The sequence below is a fragment of the Wolffia australiana genome, chromosome 15, assembly GCF_029677425.1.
Source record: "Wolffia australiana isolate 7733 chromosome 15, ASM2967742v1".
Lineage (NCBI taxonomy): Eukaryota > Viridiplantae > Streptophyta > Magnoliopsida > Alismatales > Araceae > Wolffia > Wolffia australiana.
Genome location: NC_135849.1, coordinates 5,569,293 through 5,592,500, shown reverse-complemented (window position 1 = coordinate 5,592,500; position 23,208 = coordinate 5,569,293). Strand labels below are relative to the sequence as shown.

At 40.7% G+C, this 23,208-nt stretch overlaps 1 protein-coding gene and 1 non-coding gene across 3 annotated transcripts; one reads left to right on the top strand and one right to left on the bottom strand.

Annotated features, from left to right (window-relative positions):
* Nucleotides 1-2,583: 2,583 nt before the first annotated feature.
* LOC144713079 (Serine/threonine-protein kinase WNK (With No Lysine)-like protein) lies at nt 2,584-5,603 on the top strand. 2 transcript variants are annotated; one of them, XM_078587564.1, is made up of 8 exons: nt 2,584-3,020; nt 3,103-3,162; nt 3,236-3,352; nt 3,839-3,944; nt 4,034-4,075; nt 4,155-4,211; nt 4,759-5,124; nt 5,356-5,603. In XM_078587564.1, exons 1-7 carry the CDS (start codon nt 2,884-2,886, stop codon nt 5,113-5,115), a joined length of 876 nt encoding a protein of 291 aa, XP_078443690.1. In that variant the 5' UTR covers nt 2,584-2,883; the 3' UTR covers nt 5,116-5,124; nt 5,356-5,603. The 2 variants fall into 2 exon arrangements, with proteins under 2 accessions (XP_078443690.1, XP_078443689.1); XM_078587563.1 differs by having other exon boundaries at nt 2,588-3,020; nt 5,407-5,603.
* A 1,075-nt stretch (nt 5,604-6,678) lies between these two features.
* On the bottom strand, nt 6,679-6,752 carry TRNAT-AGU (transfer RNA threonine (anticodon AGU)). The gene has a single exon. It is a non-coding gene; the product is annotated as a tRNA-Thr (tRNA).
* Nucleotides 6,753-23,208: the final 16,456 nt, after the last annotated feature.

The window sequence follows — 23,208 nt, the reverse complement described above, 5'->3', positions numbered from 1 at the left end:
CTGTGCCCCATCCCCGGCAAAAAATAGACCCATTTGACGATTAATCAAATAAAAATTCGGAGGTTTGCATTGCTACAACGCCTTTCCTCAACGTTTGCATTATTTTTTTCCTTATTGCTGAATGAGAAAACTGTAGACTAACCCTTTAACAACAATAATAGTAGACCCATTCGACACCAGATCTTATAAAATACTGAAACAACACTTCGGTTTGCATTGGTATATCGCTGGCCCTCTTTGTTTGACTTCTTTTTTTCCTTATCCTGAATGGAAAAACTGTAGATCGATCATATTAATGGAAAAAATAATAGATCCATCAGATGCAGAATCTTGTAAAATACGGAAACGCTATTTGGGTTTGCATTGCTACATCGCTGTTCCTCAGCGTTTGCGTTGTTCTTTTCCATTTTTCTGAATGGATAAAACTGTAGACAAACATATTCGCGGCAAAAATAAAGACCCATTCGACTCCAAATCTTATAAAATACGGGAATACTACTTGGATTTGCATTGCTATATCGCTGTTCCTCTGGTTTGCGTAGTATTTTTCAAATTTTTGAACGGGAAAAACTGTACACCAACCCTACACAGGGAAAGAATAAGACCCATTAGACGAAGGATCTTATTAAATACGGGAATACTACTTGAATTTGCATTGCTATATCGCTGTTCCTTTGGTTTGTATTTTTTTTTTCAAATTTTTGGACGCAAAAACTGTACACCAACCCTATACCGGGCAAAAGTAATAGACCCATTAAACGAAGAATCTTATAAAATACGGAAATACTAATTTCGATTTGCTTTGCTGTATCGCTGTTCATCTGGGTACGTAGGAGAGTCGTCCATTGGGGAAGGGGGTCTACGTCATTGGGGTCAACGGCGAAAGGAGATATGGGATAGGGCTGACGTAGATGCTCAAACCCTGTCGTAGTGTCAAATCCGCGATGGTGTCGACTGTCGAACCAGATTCACGTGTAACGCGATCGCACAACAGAGAAGAACAGCGGGATTGTTTGCGTTGGAAAGAAGACAGAGCGGCACATTGTAGCGCACAGGAACAGCGGTAAAATCAAGGGCATATGGATTGATAAACAGTTAGATGTATGGATGAATAGATGAATTTGCTTGATGGGTAGAACTATTGCTACGTAGGGCAGACGGAGATAGACTGATAGACGGAGATGGCTACATACATAGGTAGGTAGATGGGGGGAGATTGAGATATAGACGGAGAGCCATAGAGAGAGAGAGAAATAGACGGAGGAATAGAGATAGAGAGAGATAGACGTAGGGACAGAGGGAGAGAGATAGACGGAGAGACAGAGAAAGAGGCCGATGGAGATAGACGGAAAAACCGACAGAGAGAGAGGGAGAGAGAGATAGATGGTGAGACAGTTAGAGAGGGAGAGAGAGATATACGGAGGTTCATCGAGAGATGGACGAAGAGAGGGAGAGACAAAAAGACGGAGAGACGGAGACAGAAGGAGAGAGATAGATGGATAGACAGAGAGAAAGGGAGAGAGAGAGACGGAGAGAGGGAGAGAGAGATAGACTTAGAGACAGAGAGAGAAAGAGAGGAAGAGAGATAGACAAAGAGAGGGAGAGGGAGAGGGAGATGAAGAGAGATAGACGGAGAGACAGAGAGAGAAAGAGATTAAGAGAGATAGACAAAGAGAGGGAGAGGGAAAGAGACAGAGAGACAGAAAGAGAGGGAGATGGAGAGAGAGATAGTCAGAGAGACAGATAGAAAGGGAGATGGAGGTCGAGATAAGTAGGTAGACGGAGAGAGGGAGGCTGAGATAGCTAGAGAGAGAGGGGAGAGGACGGAGATGCTAGAGAGAGAGATAAATGCGCCGAGAGAGAGATATATGCTAGATAGATAGAGATGGGAGGAGAGAGAGAGAGACGGAGATTCACGATAGCTAGATAGAGAGAGAGAGAGAGACAGAGAGAGAAAGACAGATATAGACTGAGAGAGAGTGATAGACAGAGAGAGTCGTATTCATATAAGGATATAGTTGGTAAGAGAGAAAGAAAGAAATGGGAAGTATAACTGTAGGGAGAGAGAGCTAGAGAGAATAAGAGAAGAGAGAGAATTAAAGAGATGCTGAGAGAGAGAGAGCGAGGGAGGGGCGCAAGGAGACAGTAGATGAGTCGGTGGGAATAATAAGTTAATGGTGTGTGGAACCGGAATTACTTGGGGATGCACCGCCTCTTTCTTCAGCGATTTTGAAACCTGCAGACGGCAACAGAGCTGATGATGTACAGGTTTGACTGTGACCCAGACGAATAAGAATCGCAAATGGGTGGGCTTCTTGAATGCGGCGTTAAAATTCTGAATGGCGTTCATATTATCTCGCTGCGGAATAAGGAGACTGCGGACAAAGCTGGCTAGAGATAGAGAGAGAAAGAGCTTAAGGGAAAGATAGAGACAGAGAGACGAGACGAGAAATAGATAGAGACAGCGAGAGAGAGGGATGGGAGAGAATCGTATATATAGAGAGAGATGGACTGAAAGTGAAATGGCGTGAGAAAGAGAGAGAAAGGAAAATATGAATCAGGAGGCGAGATAGAGATAAAGCTACATAAATAGTGAAAGAGACATGAGATAGCAAGAGAGAGAGAGAGAGAGAGAGAGAGAGAGAGAGAGAGAGAGAGAGAGAGAGAGAGAGAGAGAGAGAGAGAGAGAGAGAGAGAGAGAGAGAGAGAGAGAGAGTTTATAGGTTCGGGAACCTTGCCTTTGCTAGACGTGCAATCTCAAGGAGATCAGAGCGTAGGGTTTCCATGGAAGGAAAAATGAGGGAGGAGAGAAAAAGGAAGAACAACTAAGCTGTGATCAAGCTTTTCTCCTCTGTCCCTCATTCTCCGATCAAAATCGCAGAGATGGAAGAACATCTGACCTCCTTCGCCATGACTCATCTTCTTCAGCACACCTTGCGAAGCCTCTGCATTCACGAAGATTCCAAGTGGGTTTACGCAGTCTTCTGGCGCATTCTCCCAAGGAATTATCCCCCGCCTCAGTGAGTAACACATCTCTACAATCCAATGACTAGTAATTTTCAGTTTTCTCACTCTCTTTCTTCCTCCTTCGTGAGCGAACAGATGGGATCTTCGTGCAGACGGCGCCGTTATGGATAGAACAAGGGGGAACAGGAGGAATTGGTAGGGTTCTTCGTCGCTGCAAATCTCGATTTTTCAACTTTATAAAAGATTGATATGTTTCGTTTTTTGTCAGGATCCTCGCGTGGGAAGATGGATTCTGCAATTTCGCTGCTTCTTCAAGTGGAGATGGTGGGTTGCAGCCGGCGGTGTTTTTTAAGATGTCCCACGAAATCTACAACTACGGCGAGGGGTATGGCGGTGAATTACACGTCTGCGATATCTCTCTCTCTTCTCTCTATAAATCTCTAGACAAGTCTATATCATCCTATCTATATCTCTCTCCTCTTATTCCCATGTCTGTGACATGGGCAGATTAGGATAGAGAGAGAGATAGGGAGAAAAGGAGAAGAGAGAGGTAGAGATAGGAACAATGGGAAGGGAGAGAGAAGAGAGACTGATATAGGGGGAGGAGTAGACAGAGGGAGATAGGAAGGAAGAGTAGGAGAAGATGGAGAGAGAGAAGAGAAACAGATTGGGAGAGTAGGAGAATAGAGAGAGAGAAGATAGAAGAGAGATAAGAGAGAGAGAAGAAGATTGGGAGAAGAGATAGGGAGATATAGATATAGATAAAGAGATAGATAGATAGATATAGAGAGAGAGACAGAGAGAGAAAGAGAGAAAGAGAGAAAGAGAGAAAGAGAGAGTTTCCTTGAGTTCTAATTTCGAGCTTGGGCAGCTTGGTTGGGAAAGTTGCTGCGGATCGGAGCCACAAGTGGGTGTTCAAGGACCAAGGAGAGAGAGAGAGCTGTCTTATGCCTTCATGGCATAGTCCTTCAGACACAGTAAGCGCCGCGCCCGTTTTATGGCTTGAATTCGTTTTCCGTAAAATTTCTTATCTTTTCTCTCCCCCTTCTCAAACCTTTGATCGCAGCATCCAAGGACCTGGGAGTCCCAGTTCAAGGCCGGTATCAAGGTTCTTCTCTCTCTGAAAACATCATTTTTCCTCCTCTTCTAGCATACTCAGTTATTCACCCCCGCAAATTCTTTCATAGACCATTGTCCTTATCGCTGTCAGAGAGGGCGTCATTCAGCTCGGTGCCATTAGCAAGGTATCTCTCTCTCTCCCTCTCTTTCCAAAACTTTATCCATTTCTTCTACTCTCTTATCTTATTCTCCTTATCTCTCTCGCTCTCTTTCTCTGTCCATATCTTTTTTCCATTTCTTCTTCTCTTTCAATCTCTCTCTTCTTTTACTCCACCAGTCTCTCTCTCGTCTCCTAGTCCTCTCTCTCTCCTAGTTTACCTCTCGCCCACCTTCTCTGTTTCAGTCCACCTCTCTCTGCCCCTCTCTCCCACCCACTCTTTTTCAGTCCATATATATATTACGATTCTCATCTCTCTCTCTCTCTACCGCTCCATTCTATCTTCTATTCATCTATCTACCATGCACCCTCCGATACTCTTGCTCTACCCTCCGATACTGCCCGAGGTGATAAATAAAGGGGATCCATGCACGCATGATAAATCTAATCCACGCCATAAATAGAAAACAAAAAGAGCGAGTCAGTGGCATCAACTTTCTCTTCCCTCTGCATGCAACGCAACGTGCAAATCCACAATCTGATCTACGTGATGGCCCGCCTTGACGCTTCATTAGGTAATGGAGGACCCGAGCTTGGTTCTTCTTCTCCGCGACAGATTCGCCTACCTTGAGACTATCCCCGGCGTTCTTCTTCCTCACCCTTCTTCCGTCGCCGCGCCAGAAGGCTGGCCGGGTCCGCCGCTGGTCCATTATCCTATTGGCCCGCCGCCGGCCATGAGCAGCCTTGAAGCTCTCCTCTCTACTCTCCCCGCCGTCTGCCCGCCGTCGTCGCCTCCATCTATCGCGCAAGCGAGCAAAGAAGAGCTCGGCGATTGCGACTATTCCGCCTCTCCTGAGATGAACGGCCACGGGCTTCTCTCTTCTATGCCTGCTCGGTTTCTTCACGCTACTAGGCCTGGGCATGGCTGCTGATCCGACTAGGTTCGTTCTTTACATGTCTGATTTGCTAGTCATTCGATGTCTGATTCGGGTCTCTTTGTAATTTTGATCCTGTTGATATAATCAGATTTTGTGAGGCCAGTGTTCCATTAGATGTCTTGGGTATTGGCCCACTCTCTGATTAGTGTATTTGATCAGTTATTTCAGTTTCTGCTCAAATCGTTCGTGTTTTCTATGTATTGCATTTTAGTTTTTGCTATTTTGCTGTTGCAGAATGTGAAACTTGTTCGGTGTGTTTGATTTGGGAGCCTTGTTTCTTGGAAGGTTGAGGGCGGAAACCCGCGAAGAAGATCGAGGGAGGAAGATAAACTGACGTTGACTGTTTGGGTTATGAGCTGAGAAACGGATTCGTCGCCGTAATGAAGATTTGGCGAGCTAAATGAGCCAAGAGTTTATGAAATCTTACGAGTTTATTAGTGATGTACTTACGTTAATTAATGCAAGTGTTACTTTTAAATTTACTGCCGTGCGAACGATGGAGTTGGATTCCTGTTCGAGGTCATTTACACTCCAGTCTAGTAAACAGAAACGAGGATCGAGAAAGGAAAATTAACAGACGATGACATTTTTTTAGTAATGAGCGAAGAAAAATATTGATGGCCTTAATGAATAGTCGGATAGCTTAATGAGCCAAGATCACGAATTTTTTTGAAAGAGTTCGTAAATGTCAAACAGAATGTTTCTTACTGCTGTAATCACGTCACTTACTGCAGGCGTTGCTTTTTGATTTAATGCAGTGAGAGATTCCGAATTATGTGAAATTGAGAGGACGATATGATTCTGGATTTTGTTCTAAGGTGATGAATAATGACATGATAAGATATTAGGCTTAAATGTTTTCAAATTTATCATTGAAGATAAACAAGGATAATAAAGAGAAAAAGTGTTTCGTGATTTGTGTTAGAGATGATATGATGAATAAGAACAAGAAAGAGAAACGGGGTTCTGTTTTTAATGCTGCAGAGATGAACAATGATAGGATAAGAACGCTAGGTGTTGTGATGGTGAGTAATGTCTAGAGAAAGATTAGAGTTCTGGGCTTTAAATTCTTTGTTATGGCGGTCTGGTAGAAAGAGAGAGGTTATTGTTTTGGGTTCTAAATAGTATGAGAAGATCACATACTGTTCATCTTATATTAAATTCCCAGGTTATTTATTATTCCGTAGAACGCACCTCAAGAAAGAGAAGAGAAAAGGATTGGCCTTTGGCGTGGAAACATGTGACACAAGAGTCCAAAGCGCACTTCTGTCCTTGAATTTTGGCGATAAGATTTGATTTGTCTGCGCAGACGAATATTGAATTATTGAGTGTCAGGAACTGTCGCTACCGCCAACTTCTAAGTAAGAAAGTTAGATCGTGATTACTTACTATGATTATGAAGCCCTCTGCGTTTGGAGCAAAAAAAAGAGTTGGGCATTAAAAACTGGGAGCATTAACTCGCAGGAAAACAATTAGGATTATAAAAGTATAATCATAGTGCGAGAAGAATCATAGCAGAAAAAATTAGCACTGAAAATTCAATAGAAGAAGGAAAAATGCTTTCATTGAGATTTGAACTCAAGACCTCCCGCTTACTAAACGGGTGCTCTAACCAACTGAGCTATGAAAGCTGGTTGTAAATTATTTATTTCAACCAAAACAATTCAATTGTTCATGTATTATATATTCGATCTAAATAAACTTAAAATATGTTTTCTATGAATATACCATTTGATGAATTTCATTTGATGCCATAAGAGGGTGTTAAGGAGAGTGTATTAGACCCATCAAAGAATCTGATACACTAAAATATATTTTGTAAAATTCGAGTCGGTGCTCATAAACTAGTGTAATCTTTTTCATAATTTAACCAATGTAAACCTCATTTATAGTTCAAAATTTTCAAATAAGTCAAATTCATAAAGTTTGAGATTGTGATGGGGATTTAAGTACTATGACATTTTGGTCCCTCGGAATCTCGCCTCTCAAATTTATACAAAATTCGGAAGAGGTTGAACAAATTAACCCAATACTATTTGAGCTATTTTGTCTTTAAGATAAAAATAACTATATTAACTTTTTTTATTGAAACTTCTTATAATTGAATTGAATAATGAAAGTTAAAAATTAAACTAACAAAGCTTTGTTTTAGTTCAAATTACATTCTAAAATGATCTGATGTGCACCAAAAAATTGAATTTTGAAATTAAAATACCTCCCTAAAATTTTACAAGAACTCAGGAGAAGAATCCAAGAATAGTGATAAACCGAAAAATTGGCGTTACTTTTTTTCATTTAAGGCTTATGATTTGTATTTATATTTTTCTTCTAGTAGATATCGACTAAGGGTCAAATTCACATTGAAAAAATATTGAATAAGATAATTATCTTTAATTTTTATAACATTTAGATAATTTTAAAAGATTCAATTTACTGAAAATTAATTAAAATTATCTAAAATTAATTCTAAAATAATATGAAAATATTTTATAATTTAGCTAATTTTATTCTAAATTTATAAATGGATTCCATTAAATTTATAAAATATTTTAACAGAATTCTATAGTAGAAAATACTAATTAATTCTAAACAAATACATTGTCTGGCGCTTTGGCAGCACCAAGTGAGAGTAGGAAATAAAATGTCTCGGATGTGATCGCTCGGACATGATGGTAACACATGGTGACAGACGGAAGCATGATGGGAAGTTTGACATGTCCCCTGTCCCTTCACGCATTCCTGGATTTTACAAAAATCCTTCATATCTTCGTTACCGTCACCTATCCATCCTCCCGTCCCCCTCACAGGGGACAAAATGACATCTCTCTCTATCTCTATCTCTCACTCTCTCTAGATCTCCCACTTAAGGTTCGCCATTCTGGACCAGGGACCTGTCAGACCAAACCGGACCGGGACCGGATGTGGTCAAACCCCAACCCCCCCGGCAGCCGTACCCGCCCACCCTCTTCCGGTTCGCACCGGCCGCCCCTCCCCTTCTTCCTTCTCTTCCACTTTCCTCTCTTTTGTCTTATTTTTCTCCTCTTCCTATTTTATTCGCTTCTTTTTTCTTCTTTCACTTTCATTCTTACTTTCTTCTTCCACTCTTATTATTTTATAAATCTTTTTATCTTTTGTTTTTTTTTCTTCCTCTTCTGTTCATCTTCCTTTCTTCTTCTTCTTCTTTGTTATAAATATTTTCATTCTCCTTTCTTCGCATTTTCACATTTGTCTCTTCTTTTTTCATCTTCCTTTTTTTAATCCTTTTTATTATTCTCTTACTTTTTTCTTCTGCTATTCTTCCTCTCTCACTTTTCTGTTCTTTTTCTTCTGCTTCTTTTATTCATCTTTCCTTCTTCTTTCCTTATTTTTTCAACTTGTTTTATTCTAAGTTTCTCTTCCTTTTCCATGTCATTTTTTTACTTATATTCGTTGACTTTGACATTTACTAGTCAACATGACTGGATGATCAGACAGGACCGGAACAAGACCGAAGTTTAGATAAGGTGCAGATCCTCTCTAGAAACCTGGACCGGACCAAGACCGTCAAACCCTATTCCCACTCTCCCTCCCTCTCTAGATCTTCCTCTATCTCTCTCTATCTCCCACTCTCAATCTTCCTCTCCCAGTCTTCCTCTATCTCTCTCTATCTCCCACTCTCAATCTCCCTCTCTCTATCTCCCACTCTCCCACCCTCTCTCGATCTTCCTCTCTCTCTCTATCTCCCACTCTCCCTCCCTCTCTTGATCTTCCTCTCTCTCTCTCTCTATCTCCCACTCTCCCTCCCTCTCTCGATCTTCCTTTCTCTCTTTCTATCTCCCACTCTTGATCATCCTCTCTCTCTCTCTATCTCCCACTCTCCCTCCCTCTCTTGATCATCCTCTCTCTCCCCCCCTCTCCCCACCTCTCCCTCCCTCTCTTGATCATCCTCTCTCTCCCCCCCTCTCCCCCCCTCTCCCTCCCTCTCTTGATCATCCTCTCTCCCCCCCCCTCTCCCCACCTCTCCCCCCCTCTCTTGATCATCCTCTCTCTCTCTCTATCTCCCACTCTCCCTCCCTCTCTTGATCATCCTCTCTCTCTCCCCCTCCCCCCCTCTCCCCCCCTCTCTTGATCATCCTCTCTCTCTCTCTATCTCCCACTCTCCCTCCCTCTCTCGATCTTCCTCTCTCTCTCTCTCTCCCACTCTCCCTCCCTCTCTCAACCTTCCTCTCTCTCTCTCTCCCACTCTCCCTACCTCTCTTGACCTTCCCCTCTCTCTCTCTCCCACTCTCCCTCCCTCTCTCGATCTTCCTCTCTCAAGATGGGATTGTTTGACCACAATTTTATCATATATTGACCTAAGGAAGATGATGCAATTAAATCCCTAGCCAAGATAGTGGAAATATAAAATATGGTGTCCTCTGATATTTTTTCACTCATCAGTACTAAATAGAATGAAAAATTAGGGTTGGATGTTTAACCATACCCTAAGTCATTAGGAGTCTTGCATATATAAAGAATTATAGATATACGGTAATGAATGGCGACAAAATTTCTATGAGAGAATCGACATACTTTTTTTAACTTGAAGGGCACAAGGTGTAACTTGGCACCCCAGGGACTGACATCTTAACTAATCAGCTAGTTACATTGATTCTTCATTAATTAATTTATAAGTATAATTAATTGATAAGGTCAGCGTAATAAAGGTTATTGTGCCATTGAAGTTATTAACTAGATTGATACATAAGCCTACATGGTCATACATGCAAGATTTTTAAAATATAGTGGATATATTCTAAGTTTTGGGACTTCTATTAATTGTTCCGAAGATATGGACTTAAATAAAAATTCCCCAAAAAAATATAAATAGAGGGGGCACCCTCATTTGATACTTACGCAACTCAGTTTGAGTGGCCCCCCTTTCTTCTCTTCCTTTTCCTTGAGTGTTTCTAATAGTGGAAATTGGCTGGAGAAGAAATCAGATTCCTAGCAGTAAAGGGAAGAGGCAAGAAGAGGAGATCCTGTGCTTTGAAGGTTGTGTGGATATGCCTAGAACTATATATTCAATCTGTGCAAATGTGATATTTTTGGTTTTCTATATTCTTGGTATTCAGATCCATTTACAATTCGATATTCCACTGCATAATCAAGTTTGGATCTTGTCGATTGAATCTCCAAAATTTCCTAGAGTTAAGCCTTCGGTTATGGGACTACGATTTGGTGCATGAAATCAGATTTGATGCAGCAAAAGCTAAAGATCAATCCAAAATTTATCTCTAAAATACATTATACGTAGAATACATTATGTGGATTTTTTTCCACCCTTGAGTTGCTTCCTTGGAGAGCTTCTTGAAGATGGTCAATTGCCCGAGTTCGAGAAGTATCCACAAGGCTAGAAAGGTTACTAGATCTCCTTTACTTCTTCACAAACTATTCTTGAAGACATTTTGGATCTTCTCACCATAAAGGAGTGCTTGTGGAGTGAGTGGAGAAAATTGAGAAAGAAGAAAGGGGAAGGGGCACTCACATCTAGCTGGCATGGGCATCTAAAATGGTCTGGTCCTTATTTATACTTATTGAGAATATTTCATGAATATTGTTATTAATAAAGTATGTCTTCCAACATACATTAGTGTTGTGTGTGTAACCTTCTAGGCGCATGTCAATTTATTTAATAGCTTTAAACGTCCAATAACATTTATTGATCAAACTTATTAATTATGTACATCAACATATAGATTAATTAATCAAAGATCAATTTAACCCAATCGATAGGTTATTTCCAATTGTAGGGTGCCAAGCTACACCTCATACTCTAGAAGATATAGAGTAGTGTTTGAACTCTCTCATGGAGCCTATTTTGTCATCGGTTTTTGTAAATATAAAATCCTTCACCCCCATGAGACTCTTGATGCATAAGGGGGATCATTGAATAATTTGTATCCTGACTACTCTGGCCAGGGATTTATTTGTATCATCTTACTTGAATCAATCTCCTCCTCTACCTAGGGCAAATGATTCTGTCTTGATCACTTTATCACCTATGTTCTGATGGAGCACGCCAGCCCGCCCTCGCGGAGATGTCTTCACTACCGGCATCCTCGTCATTCGACAGCCCGCTGGTTAGCTTTCAGTCTGACCGGCACGCCAAGGCAACAAGAAGACACCCGGATTCGAATATTCTGGGTGAAATATCGCTCGTGTCTTTATCATGTTTGGTTCCGTTCGTCCCCTTCGTTTAGTTGCATTTTTTTTTCGGTCTCGTCTAGTCGTTTTTGTCGAGTTGTGAAGTGCCCGTCGTGCGTCCGTATCCGTCGTCTTCTATGTCCTTTATTTTTGTTTTTATTTGGTTGTAATTGGGGCCCATTATATAAGGCCCCCCCCTTAGTAGACCATATTCCCCCACCTTATGGATCTCTCTAGGGCCCATTTATTTCCCCCTTTATAAAGGAAGAGTGGCGCTTCAAGAGAGGTTAGACTAGGTGTTATCTATTTAGTTGTTGTTGTGTTTTTGGTTGGTCTCACGAGGAACAGAGAAAGGAGAAGAAGAGGCGAGGAAAGATAAGAACAAGGAGAAGGGGATTGGGAGAAGGGAAGGAGAGGCGAATCCCTTGGCATAGGGAAACACCCATGCATCGGCTGTTCTAGCCGCCAGGTTCTCTCTATTCGCTCTCTATCCCTCACTTTTTCTTGCACTGGATCAATCGATCAAAGGGACTGGTGGATCCTTGTCATCGTCCCACATACGGGCATCAGCTTGCACCCGTACCGCCAGCAAACGGGGAAATGCTAGTCAACGGTTCTCCTTGTGCGACAGACAGAATTGGCGGAAGATTCTCGGTTTCTCACAACTAGGACGTACCGCCCACCGACTGAATGACTCGTATCCTGACGAGACCGCCGCTGATCTAGAAACCTGTGGTCAACGGCACGATTTGACGATGCCATTCTCTGGTTGTGCCAACCATCACGGGTGATCCCTGGCCATTGTGTTGCGGCCCGAGTCATCAAAAGGGGTGTCCCACTGGCCTACATTCAGAAGGCTCGCTAACCTCCGACGACCCACCCTGAAGCCACGGCTCCCTCGTTGACGACGCCCGGACCTACGTTGTGGGCGCATGTTGGATTCCATCGTAAGTGGAGGTTGTTGGTTATTTGATGGTCGGGGGGACCCCACTGACGACAAGGATGCCCTCATGCATTGTTGACGGCTGTGTTGCCCACAACTGGTTTCCCTCCTCCAACGGCCCCGATACCACCAGCTGCTCGTGCTCTACCCGATGATCTTTGCACACCAACGACTGACCCGCTCGAGAGTAGCCGGGTGGCCCTACTACCGCCACCCCGCCTCTGTGCTTCATTGGGTCAGCCGCCGTCGTCGACACTGTCGATGATGTACCTGACCACAATTGCTCTGGTCTACCACTAACGTAGCCGTACCGTTGAGCCCAACCGTTGTTCGTGCCCCTTCGTCTCTGCACACCCCGCAGTTCGATTCCTCGTCTTCAAACTCCACTGACACGCTCCTGCGCCCTATTGCCAGTCGAGCAGCTGATCCTCTCCGGCTCCTCTCCAGCCGCCTCCTGCGCTGGCTACTGCAACGACGAAGATCCTGCCCGACGAGCGGCTCGCCAATGAGGTACGTCGTCTTCTCGCTCACCTGTTATATTATCCCTTGCAGTATATTTTTCGATCGTCTGCACCGCGCTCGGGCTAGGTAGGTGAGAGAGAATTGAAAGATAACTACGAGAATATGAGTGTCTTAACGGTACGGGTCGAACCCGTCCGTTATGTGCGAGCCCCTATGGATTGATTCGGTTCGGCGCCGTAGACGCCTTCGTCCCTCCGACGAGGCTCGAGAGGCCACCGTTGTCATCACCCGATGACCCCATTTAGAACTTGGAGCTTGGCACATCTCATCGAGTCGGGCCAGCAATTACAACCACATAGGACACATCATTTCATTGTAATTACATACTCGTTAGGGTTTATCCGTCAGACAACGTCGTTGATGACTTCCGACACCACCATCTAGGTATCCGCGCATCGTCTCGGTACTGACCGGATGACGTCCTAGACGACGCCCGATATCATGTTCCCTTGTTACTATATCTGAACTAAGACTTATTTGAATCCCATGGTAAGATACTCATGATTCATAGTCAAAACATGGTCATCCATCCACAAATACATCCTTGGTGTCTTAAGTCACCATATCCCTTATACCACCATGAAATGAATCAACCTTCTTACTTTAAGTGGGTAAGGAATAACCTGGGGAGGTGAATTAGGTTTTGTATCAATATTATATTTTTCTTTGTTCAGTAATCTAAGATTTTTCTACCTAGGAAATTAGTTAGAGTAAATGGGAGAAATGATAATTTTTTTAGAAAGCCTAGGCTAATCCTTATTGCTGTTGGGGGCTATCCATCCCAAATAGCATTAAGGATATTATTCAGCAATATGTTTTGTATACTAATCCTTCAGTGGTATTCAAAAACACGGTTAAGGGTCAAGGATGACATAGCATCCCATTTTTTTCCTTTTTAGGTATCTTTGTTCAGCCTTATTTCCAAGTGATTTTCTTGGGGAGGTGGGGGGGGGGGGCATTCGCACAAACACAGTTAGGGCACATCAACACTTCGGGATGGATACCCCCAAACAATATCAAGGATTAGCCTAAGCTGTCTAAAAAAATGTGTATCTCCCATTTCCTCTACCTCAGTTCTTAGAAAAATCTTAGGTTACTAAAAAATAAAATGATACTATATCTAGAGAACCTGATTCACTCCCTCATGTTATTCCTTAGCCACCTGAACTAACACTATGCATTTATATAAGTGTTACCAACTAGTTATAAATTCAGCAAAAATCTCTAAATCAACCTAAAACTTAAATTAAAGATATCGAACTTATCAAAAGGGCTGGAGGACGTCAGAAATTCATAGGCATGCTTTCTTTCCTTGGAATCTTGAATCACCTTGAACTAAAAATCCTTTGGACTCAGATTGACATGCGCAATAAATATCCTCTTGAAACAATTCTGAAGAGTGGCTTGATATTTGATTTAGGGATTGAAAGAGCTATTTAGCTTTTGGGCTGAGATTGTCAGGGAACAAGGAGAAGGCAGTTTGAAATGTGAAATTAAAAACTCTAAATGTGAAATAAAAATCCTAAAGGGCATACTGATAATTTATCAAGAGTTGAATAGTCATATGTATTAATTATGATTAGACAATATGAAATAGTAATCCTCATAATTTTGAATTTTAATATTTACTATTTTTCCATAATTTCAAAACACCTCTCAAGTGTTAAGAGTAAAAATTAGCCATTATGCTGACAACCTCAACCCTAAAAAATTTAGAAATTTCTGTTACTTTTACTGCATCATTACTCAAGATATCACCATTGGATGATAATATATTCGTGTATTTAATATTCATTAAGTCATCAATAATTTCAGCCTTAAATACCCTAAAGTAGTTATCGGGAATTAGACAAAATCATTAAACCAATCAAATGAGGTAAAATCAACACAAATATTTGAACAGTCTTAGAGCATATGTTTGCATTCATGTCATAGAAAATTCAACTCCTAAATCAGTAATTAGACATGTTCACCATATTGTCAAACTTAGTAGCCTTTTAATATAACTAAGGATGATATTTGGACTTTACTTACAATCAGTCAACTAGTTGACGTATGAAATTTTATGCTTGGTCTCAAATGATATTAAGGCATGCATTACTTTAAACATTCATATAAAACACATGAAAACATTTGATTAAAATGCCCTTGATGCTTAAGTTTCAATCTCTCCCTTTTTTATCAATTTTAAAACATGCCACATCGCGCATATTTCTCCTCCTTTTTTAATATAAAAAAGGTATGATGGCTCCCACTAAGCTCTAGATTCCCCAAGCTCTAACTCCCCCTAAAAACTAGCTTACGCTAGTGAATAGCTCCTCATACATTAGAGGTTCCTGTCAATATTGGCAAGTCAAACTACTCATTGGATATCTACATACATGGATAGATTCAATATATCAATGTGAATATCTGAGACACAGATATGGGAGAATCCACATAAAATGGAAAAACAAATCATCATTTGGTGCAATAGTAGATGAAGATAACATTTTATTTATAGTCTCTAGCAGTGAAAAGATATTAGAAAAATATTTTCAAAATATTTTTATGGCGCTTATTGGGATAGTAGGAGCATCATATTTGATGTCTTATCTTTGATGGATCTAAAAAACATGTCGATAGAAAAAATTTGGATAGTCAGTCATCATAAATCTATAGCATGAGGCATACCTAGATCTCTTTGTAAAGTGCTAAACTGATCTTTACCTAAAGGTTTAGTGAATATGTCTACGACTGGCTTTTCTGTTGCTATAAAGTGAAGATCAAAGTCATATCTAGAGATATGATCTTTAATGAAATGATGCTTCACTTAAATGTGCTTTGTGCATGAGTGCATGATGGGGTTTTTGGCCAAATTAGTGGCACTTGTATTATCTCACATAAAAGATATTTTGTTCAATGTGACCCCATACTGTTTACATGCTACTTAGCTTAAAGAGTTTGAATGCAACACAGTCTACCAGCTATATATTCAACCTCAGCTATGGATAAAGCATTCAAGTTTTACTTCTTAGATGTCCATGATATGAGGCATACCCCAAAAAATGCACAAATGTCATTTGTGCTTTTCCTATCAGCTTTGCATCCTGAAAAGTCTGAATCACAAAATTTGACTACCGTCAACTTACAATTAGTGGTCCCTTTGAGGTACCAAAATACTCTCTTCACTGCCTTCAGATGTGATTCAGTGGGATCATGCTGAAACCTATCACAAAGACATATACTAAAAAGTATGCATTTTTGGCTAGTTGTCAAGTATAATAGGGATCCAATCATTCTTCTATACATGCGCTAGTAAATAATTTGACCAATGATGTCAAGGTCCACATTAGCATTTAGACTCATGGACGTGCTTGGACTCATGGGAGTGCTTGGACTCATGGCAGTCCTGTACTTTGAACTTTTTCAAGAGTTCCTTAGTGTACTTCTCTTGGCATATATAGATGCCATTTTGCTTTGTAGAATTTTAACTCAGCTGACATAGCTCAGTTTCCCCATTACACTCATCTCAAATTTATTCTACATGAGATGCAAAAGTTATTCTCTCAACTTTGGAGTTGTAGATCCAAATATAACATCATGAACATAGATTTGGACTAATATCAAGTCCTTTCCCTCTCTTTATAAAGAGAGTAGTATCTACACATCCTCTCCTGTAGCCATGGGACGTTATGTACTTCACTTCTCATACCAGACTCTAGGTGCTTGCTTATGACCATAGAGGGTGTTATGAAACTTTAGGATCCATTCAGGTTTCACTATATCTTCAAAACCTAGTGGTTGCTTCATATTTACTTCTTCCTTAATCTCTAAAATTAGAAAGGAACTCTTTTCTACCATTTGTAATGATTTAAAATTATCGACTAAAGTAAAGTCCAATAATACCCTAATAGCATCATGTCTTGCCCCTAGGGAAAGTATCTCCTCATAATTGACTCCTTTGATTTGGGCATACGCTTGAGCAATAAGTTATGCCTTATTTATATTGATTTCCCCTTTTTTATTTAGCTTGTTCTTGAACAACAACTTTGTGCCTATGACATTCTTAACCTTAGGTCTATATAATAGCTCTCATACCTTATTCCTTTCGAATTGATCTAACTCCTCATGCATAGTATTAACCCAATCTGGATCATTTAGAGCCTCATACAATTCTTTGGCTCAATTTGAGATGTAAATGCTACATCTACATTGTCTCTAAAGGTAGATTGAGTTATAATTTGATACATCGGACTTTCAAGAATGTTCTCTTGTGGATGTTCCTTAGATATTTTTTCTAAGTTTATCGCTAAGTTAATTCATTTCTCAATCTCTATGGTGGAAATATATGTTGCCGACAAGCACATCACACATTCCATATCTCATTCCATGTTCATAAATAGAACATTTTCATTATAGTGCATGTGTGATGCTTATAATGAAGTCCATGAATACATGATCTGACTTAGAGGATTATGATAGTGGTCAAGATGGGATCATTCACCCTCGATATAAAAGGTGACAACTCAAGGAAGACAATGTGATGAAGTCTTTGGCCAAGTTAGTGAAATATCGGAGAAGAGTTCTCACATAATTTCCAAATGCATCAGTACTAACTTGGATGATTGATTAGGGTTTTACAGTTGACCATACCCTAAGTCGTCCTAGGAGCGTAAAGTGGATGAGGGATTATACATACATGGTAACTGATGATGAACAGGTTCCATGAGTGAGTCGAAGCACACTCCTTTGTATCTTTTAGAGCATGAGATGTAGCTTGACACCCTACATGTTGGAGACTCAACCTATCGATTGGGTAAACTCGATCTGATGTTAATTAATCTATAAGATGATATAGTTAATTAATTTGGAAGGCCACTAAAGGTTATTGGGCCACTCATGTTCTTAACTAGACTGATACATGGGCCTAGAGGGTCACACACAAAAGGTCTTTTGGACATCAGAAGATATACTTAAGTTTTGGGGGTTTATGGAAAAATACCCACTTAGTATAAATAGGGGACGACCTTGAACAAAATTTACCCAGGCCATAATTGTTCAGGGGATTCCCCTTCTTCTCCCTTCTCCCTATGACTCCTCTCCATTCCAATGTGATTCCAATGGCATAACGACGATGACGGAGAGTAAATGGGGCTCATCAACGAGGAGGAGATCCAACGTGATGAGGACCGCGTGGATACATTTAGAGGTTGCACACTTGATCAGCTCAACTCGTCTCGCTCCGGGATCTAAGAAGTCACATATGTGATTCGTACACAGGTTCTTGATTTAATGATTTTGTCAATGCCATTAGGATAACGTTATGAGTTTCCGCTGCATGGAATCCTCATCTTTCTCTAGATCTAGGCCTCTAGAACCCAGCACTCTATAAAATTTTGAATTCTCTCTCTCCCTAATCTTGTCATTCATAGTCCTCTCCTCATTTTTCTCATCATCTTCTAGACCATCAATTGCTTCATCCTCTTAAGCCTCTTTAAATTTCACAAAATTCACATGGATAGATCCTTGATTTTTTCTTGAAGGTTTGTTATACGCTTGATAGGCCCTTGACATCTCTGAATATCTGACTAAATTCCCTTCATTGTAAGATGGATCAAATTTTCGAATGCCTTTCCCATTGATGTTCAAAATGTATCATTTACATCTAAATGGTCGAAAGAATCCAAGTATAGGTTTATTTCCTTTGTGAAACTCATATGGAGTCTTCTCCATATAAGGTCTGACAAGCACCCTGCTCAGAATGTAACTGGTCGTGCTCATTGCCTCTATCGCTAGGACCTTTGACATCTCATATTCCTTTAGCATAGTCCTCGATATCTCAATCAAGGATTGATTCTTCTTCTCAATCACCCCATTATGTTGGGAGCTCTTGGTGCTGAGAACTTATGTGTGATCCCATTCTCATCATAAAAATCAATAAATACCTTTTCTTAAACTCTCTCCTATGGTCACTTCTGATCATCTTAATCTTGAACTCAAATTCATTTTGGATTCTCTATGAAAATTTTGTGAAAGTTTTAAGGGCTTCATTCTTATGCGCTAGAAAATACAACCAGGTATATCTTGGATATTCATAAACTATGACTATGAAAACTATTCAAAATGTATTGTCATATATACCTCTTCTTAAACTCTCTCCCCCAGTCACTTCTGATCATCTTAGTCTTCAACTCAAATTCATTTTGGATTCTCTATGAAAAATTTGTGAAAGTTTTAAAGGCTTCGTTCTTATGTGCTAGAAAATACAAGCAAGTATATCTTGGATATTCGTAAACTACGACTAGGCTGTATACCTTTCCACCCAGACTTGGGGTTTGGTTTGGCCCAAATATGTCCATGTTATGTAACTTAAGTAGTCTCCTAGTACAGACACACAGCTTTGAGGGAAAACTTTCCTTCACATATTTTCTCTTAAGTCATCTTAAGACATGTTGAACACACTTTCTTTGTGAATTTAAACTTGTTTGGTAGGCCTATGACTAACCCTTTGCTAATCAGCTTCCTTAATTGATGATTTCCTATGTAACCCTTTGCTAATCCGCTCGTTGCCTCTCACCATAAAAAATGCCTTCTCTACTGATTGCATCTATATCTATCTATCACACAGTCAAATTACAAGCTGGGATAATTGCTCGAATCTAGCGCATGACGCCCTCAGTTCTTGGAGCAGAACACTGAGCAGTCGTGATCTCTTGTAACGGAAGTCTTTTGCAATAGCTTAAGATTTCATAAAAGGGGTTAAAGGAGAGGGTGGGAACGCAGTCCCATCTAGGAATAGGATCATTGCATTGATATCACCAAAGGGTTACATAGTCATCATAAGCATTACATGTGGAAGATCAGGGTTGATATCGAAGTAATGAGACAAAGCACTGCATGCCTTGGTAGGGGCACCTCTGTGACTTGAGGCCCTCAGCCCCACTTGCGCCAGCCAGCTCCACCGTTACACGTGTGCCCCCAGCCCAAGCGCTGCATGCCTGTGGGCATTGCGATCATACACGCCACCCCAGCCTTGGGCGATCACACACGTCATAGCACCCGCGCTGACACCTTTCGCTCGGTCCACTCGAACGCCATCGTGCTTGGCACCTCCAACTGGGTGCCGCATGCCCAACTACCCGTGGGGGTGCCACGCGGCCCAAGCCGTCTCGGCGCTCAACGTGCGCCAATACCTTAGTCTCTTAGCAGGATGTCTCCTGGCCCGTGCCCCGCACACGTGATACCCGTGATTCCCGCGCGCAATCGCACGGCTTCCTGCACAGCTCCGCATGCCGCACTGTGGCATCGCCACCAGCCTGCACGTGCCATGCGTGCACGTGGCACTTGGCACGCATGCACGCACACTCCTGCCAGCTCACGCGCTCCCGCGCACGTGGATCACCCTGCTCCCCGCGCAGAGCGTCTATGAGCACGTTCACCATCCATAGTGTGTTACCGCCACAGGGGCGATGGCCTGAAAGATTAGGGTTGGGTGTCACCACCCTTAGTGCGCTGCAGCATTTCACTTCATAGGACTCAGTCGTAAGTATCGTGAGTCAAATTGCGAACACGCCCTCCCAAAAAGCACATAGGCCTCTGGGCAGGGAAGTCACCTAGTTAGGGTCCTAATACTATCACATAAATATTTTATAATTTTTTCCACTAAACAATAGTTCTCCAATAGTGGAATTAAGGACAGTACATGTGTCCTTTGTGAATTCAAGTTGAAGGTTGTTATCACATAACTAGCTAGCATTGATTAAGGTCGTCTCAACAGAGACTAGCCTTTAAAAGTAAATTTAATAATTTAGCTATTGTAAATAAGCAAAAATAATAAGGATAGTAAATATAGTAAATGATAAGTAATTAGTAAGTGATAAAGTATTAAGTAGATGAGAGATTAGATATGGAGAGAATGTCAGATATGAATTATATTTCTTATACATATAAAAGATAATAAGAAATATGATGTTGAGATGAATTAATGGCGTTAGAGTTAAAGATGATATGAATATTGGTAGTGAAGAAGTATAAGACCATATGATTGATATATTAGTAAGATACTATTGATAGAAATAAGAGGATATTTATTTAACTAAAAGGAAGTTATATTTTAGATAGGAAATATGTATAATAATAGATTTTAAGACTTAATTGGTAGGATATAGATAATAATATAGATATCTACTGATATATTGATATGCTAAGAGCTAAATAAAAGGAGAGGTGTGATAGTAGATTTTATGTAGTTTTATAGGGGTTTAATTAAGTAGAAAGAGATAGTGGTTAAGAGAGAATAAAGGGTTTACTAAAGGTAATTAGGGAGTATATATATATTTATAAAGTTACCTATAGTAGTAGTAGAATACGATTTATAGAGGTATAATATTTATTATAGAGTTAATATATTTATTTTATATGTTTTTTATATTATATATAGTAAATTTTTGGGAGTTAATGGAAAGTTCTATCGAATAACCTTGTGGTGTTCAACAAAATTCTCAAAAGGAGATTGAATTAAGATAGATGTATATTTTTTTTATATGCCTCTTATAAAGCATAAAATCAAAGTTATTGGGGTAGTTCTGTCGAACACCTGAGAGGTGTTCGACAAAATGCCCAAAAGAGGTCGGAATAAGATATGTATGTATTTTTTTATTTTTTATAATATTGATAAAATAAACACTTATATAATTCGAAGAGTATTCCTCAATCACGCAAAGTGTCTGATGGAATGCCAAAAAGAAATCGCAGTACAGGCTTTGATCGGATTGAACTAAATTGATGAATAAAATAGCTTGATTCAAGTATATGTTAATCTTCTACTCTATTGCAACAGAGTCAAACTAGAAACTCACTAGATCCACCTTGATTTGAGGGACAAGAGTGGTGGCATTGGTTGCCGCCACGAAGCTTCAGTGTGCGGTCTCCCTCACTCTTCTCCTTCGTGTTGGTGCATAATTGAGCTCTCCTAACTCTTCCATGAAGCCTCCTTGAGCCGTTATCACCCACCAGAGCTGTCACGATGCCGCACAAGCTTCCAACTTCAAGAGTGACCTCCGCTGGCCATCTTCGTTCCTGCGACAAGAGATGGTGAAAATAGAGCACACAATCTTCCTTTAAGGGGTCGAGAGGGGTCCTCTCGATCCCTCAAGGGATCAGACTTGATCCAACGGCCCTCCAGGGGCTGTTGGATCGGCCTGTGGTCCCCTCATCGTAGGCCTCCACCAGTCGACCGACAAGGATGATGGCTGGGCCGAAGAAAGGTAGTATTGGCCCCATCCGTTAAATCTAGCTTTGAAATGGGTCAGCTGCTATTTAATCGCAGTCATGTTCTCATCTCTAATTGGTGTACCTCTTTGCCCAGGTCAGCTTGCCCCATCAGCCGCCTCTTCAGCCTTCAACCCTTCTGATTCGCCACTTCAGGTGGCCCTTGGTCTACGTCAGCCATCATGGCCAATCAAAGGGCCTGAAAAATAAAGAAAACAATATTAGATAAAATGAGGCAGATCTCACCGTCCGATCTTCTTTAAGAAGATCGGACGAATGAGATCATGTTCGTTTACTTAAAAAGGGCCCAAAATGATATAGGCTTCGGGCTGGGTCGACTCGAATCCCGGTCACAATGTCTTCCCTGTTTACTTAAGATTGCGGCTCATTGGGCCGCGATCACTTGGTTGCTCATTGACCCACCCTATTCAGATCTGAAAATAACACCCCATCAATCATCAAACCCTAATCAGTTATTCTAGTTAGTACCAATGCATGGCAAAATCATCTAAGAACGCCATATCCAGTATTTCCACCACCTTGCCTAAGGATCTGATGGCATCCTTCTTAAGTTTACATCCTCTAATATAAAGGGCGGACTATATAATCACTTTCGTGGACTTACAAATGCATCCGAGCTGGAATGGTTTAGAATATCACAGTTTGAGACTCGAAATGTAATTTTTAAAATACAACCACCCATCAATATTACATGAATCCAAGGATCGCTTAAACAACTATTACATGAATCATCCTTATTGTCTTTAGGTATAAGACCATTCAGGGATCCATACACCTCAATTTCTTGAGCTCTTTCTCCATAGAGAATCAATTACATTTCCTTCATGTATCCGCACTAATGGCTATGTGATCAGTCATACTCGTCATGTGTGCATCATTTGGATAAGAATATTATTTCTGGTTATTTGGTTATCCTTGTCAAGTATCATTTGAATAAGAATATTTAAAATACAAATGAACAGTGTATTATAATATCATCATAATTCACATGGTCATTTCATGTATTCATGGACTTGATAATTGCACGTGCATTATAACTATCATATTGTCTCAATGAATATTGAACAAGATATGGAATTTGGAATTGGCTTGGAGGTCACATACTTCCAAATGAAATGTCTTGTTTGGATTTAATATTTTTCACTATATCTTCCGTCACTCATGGAAGATCCTAGCTTCACATG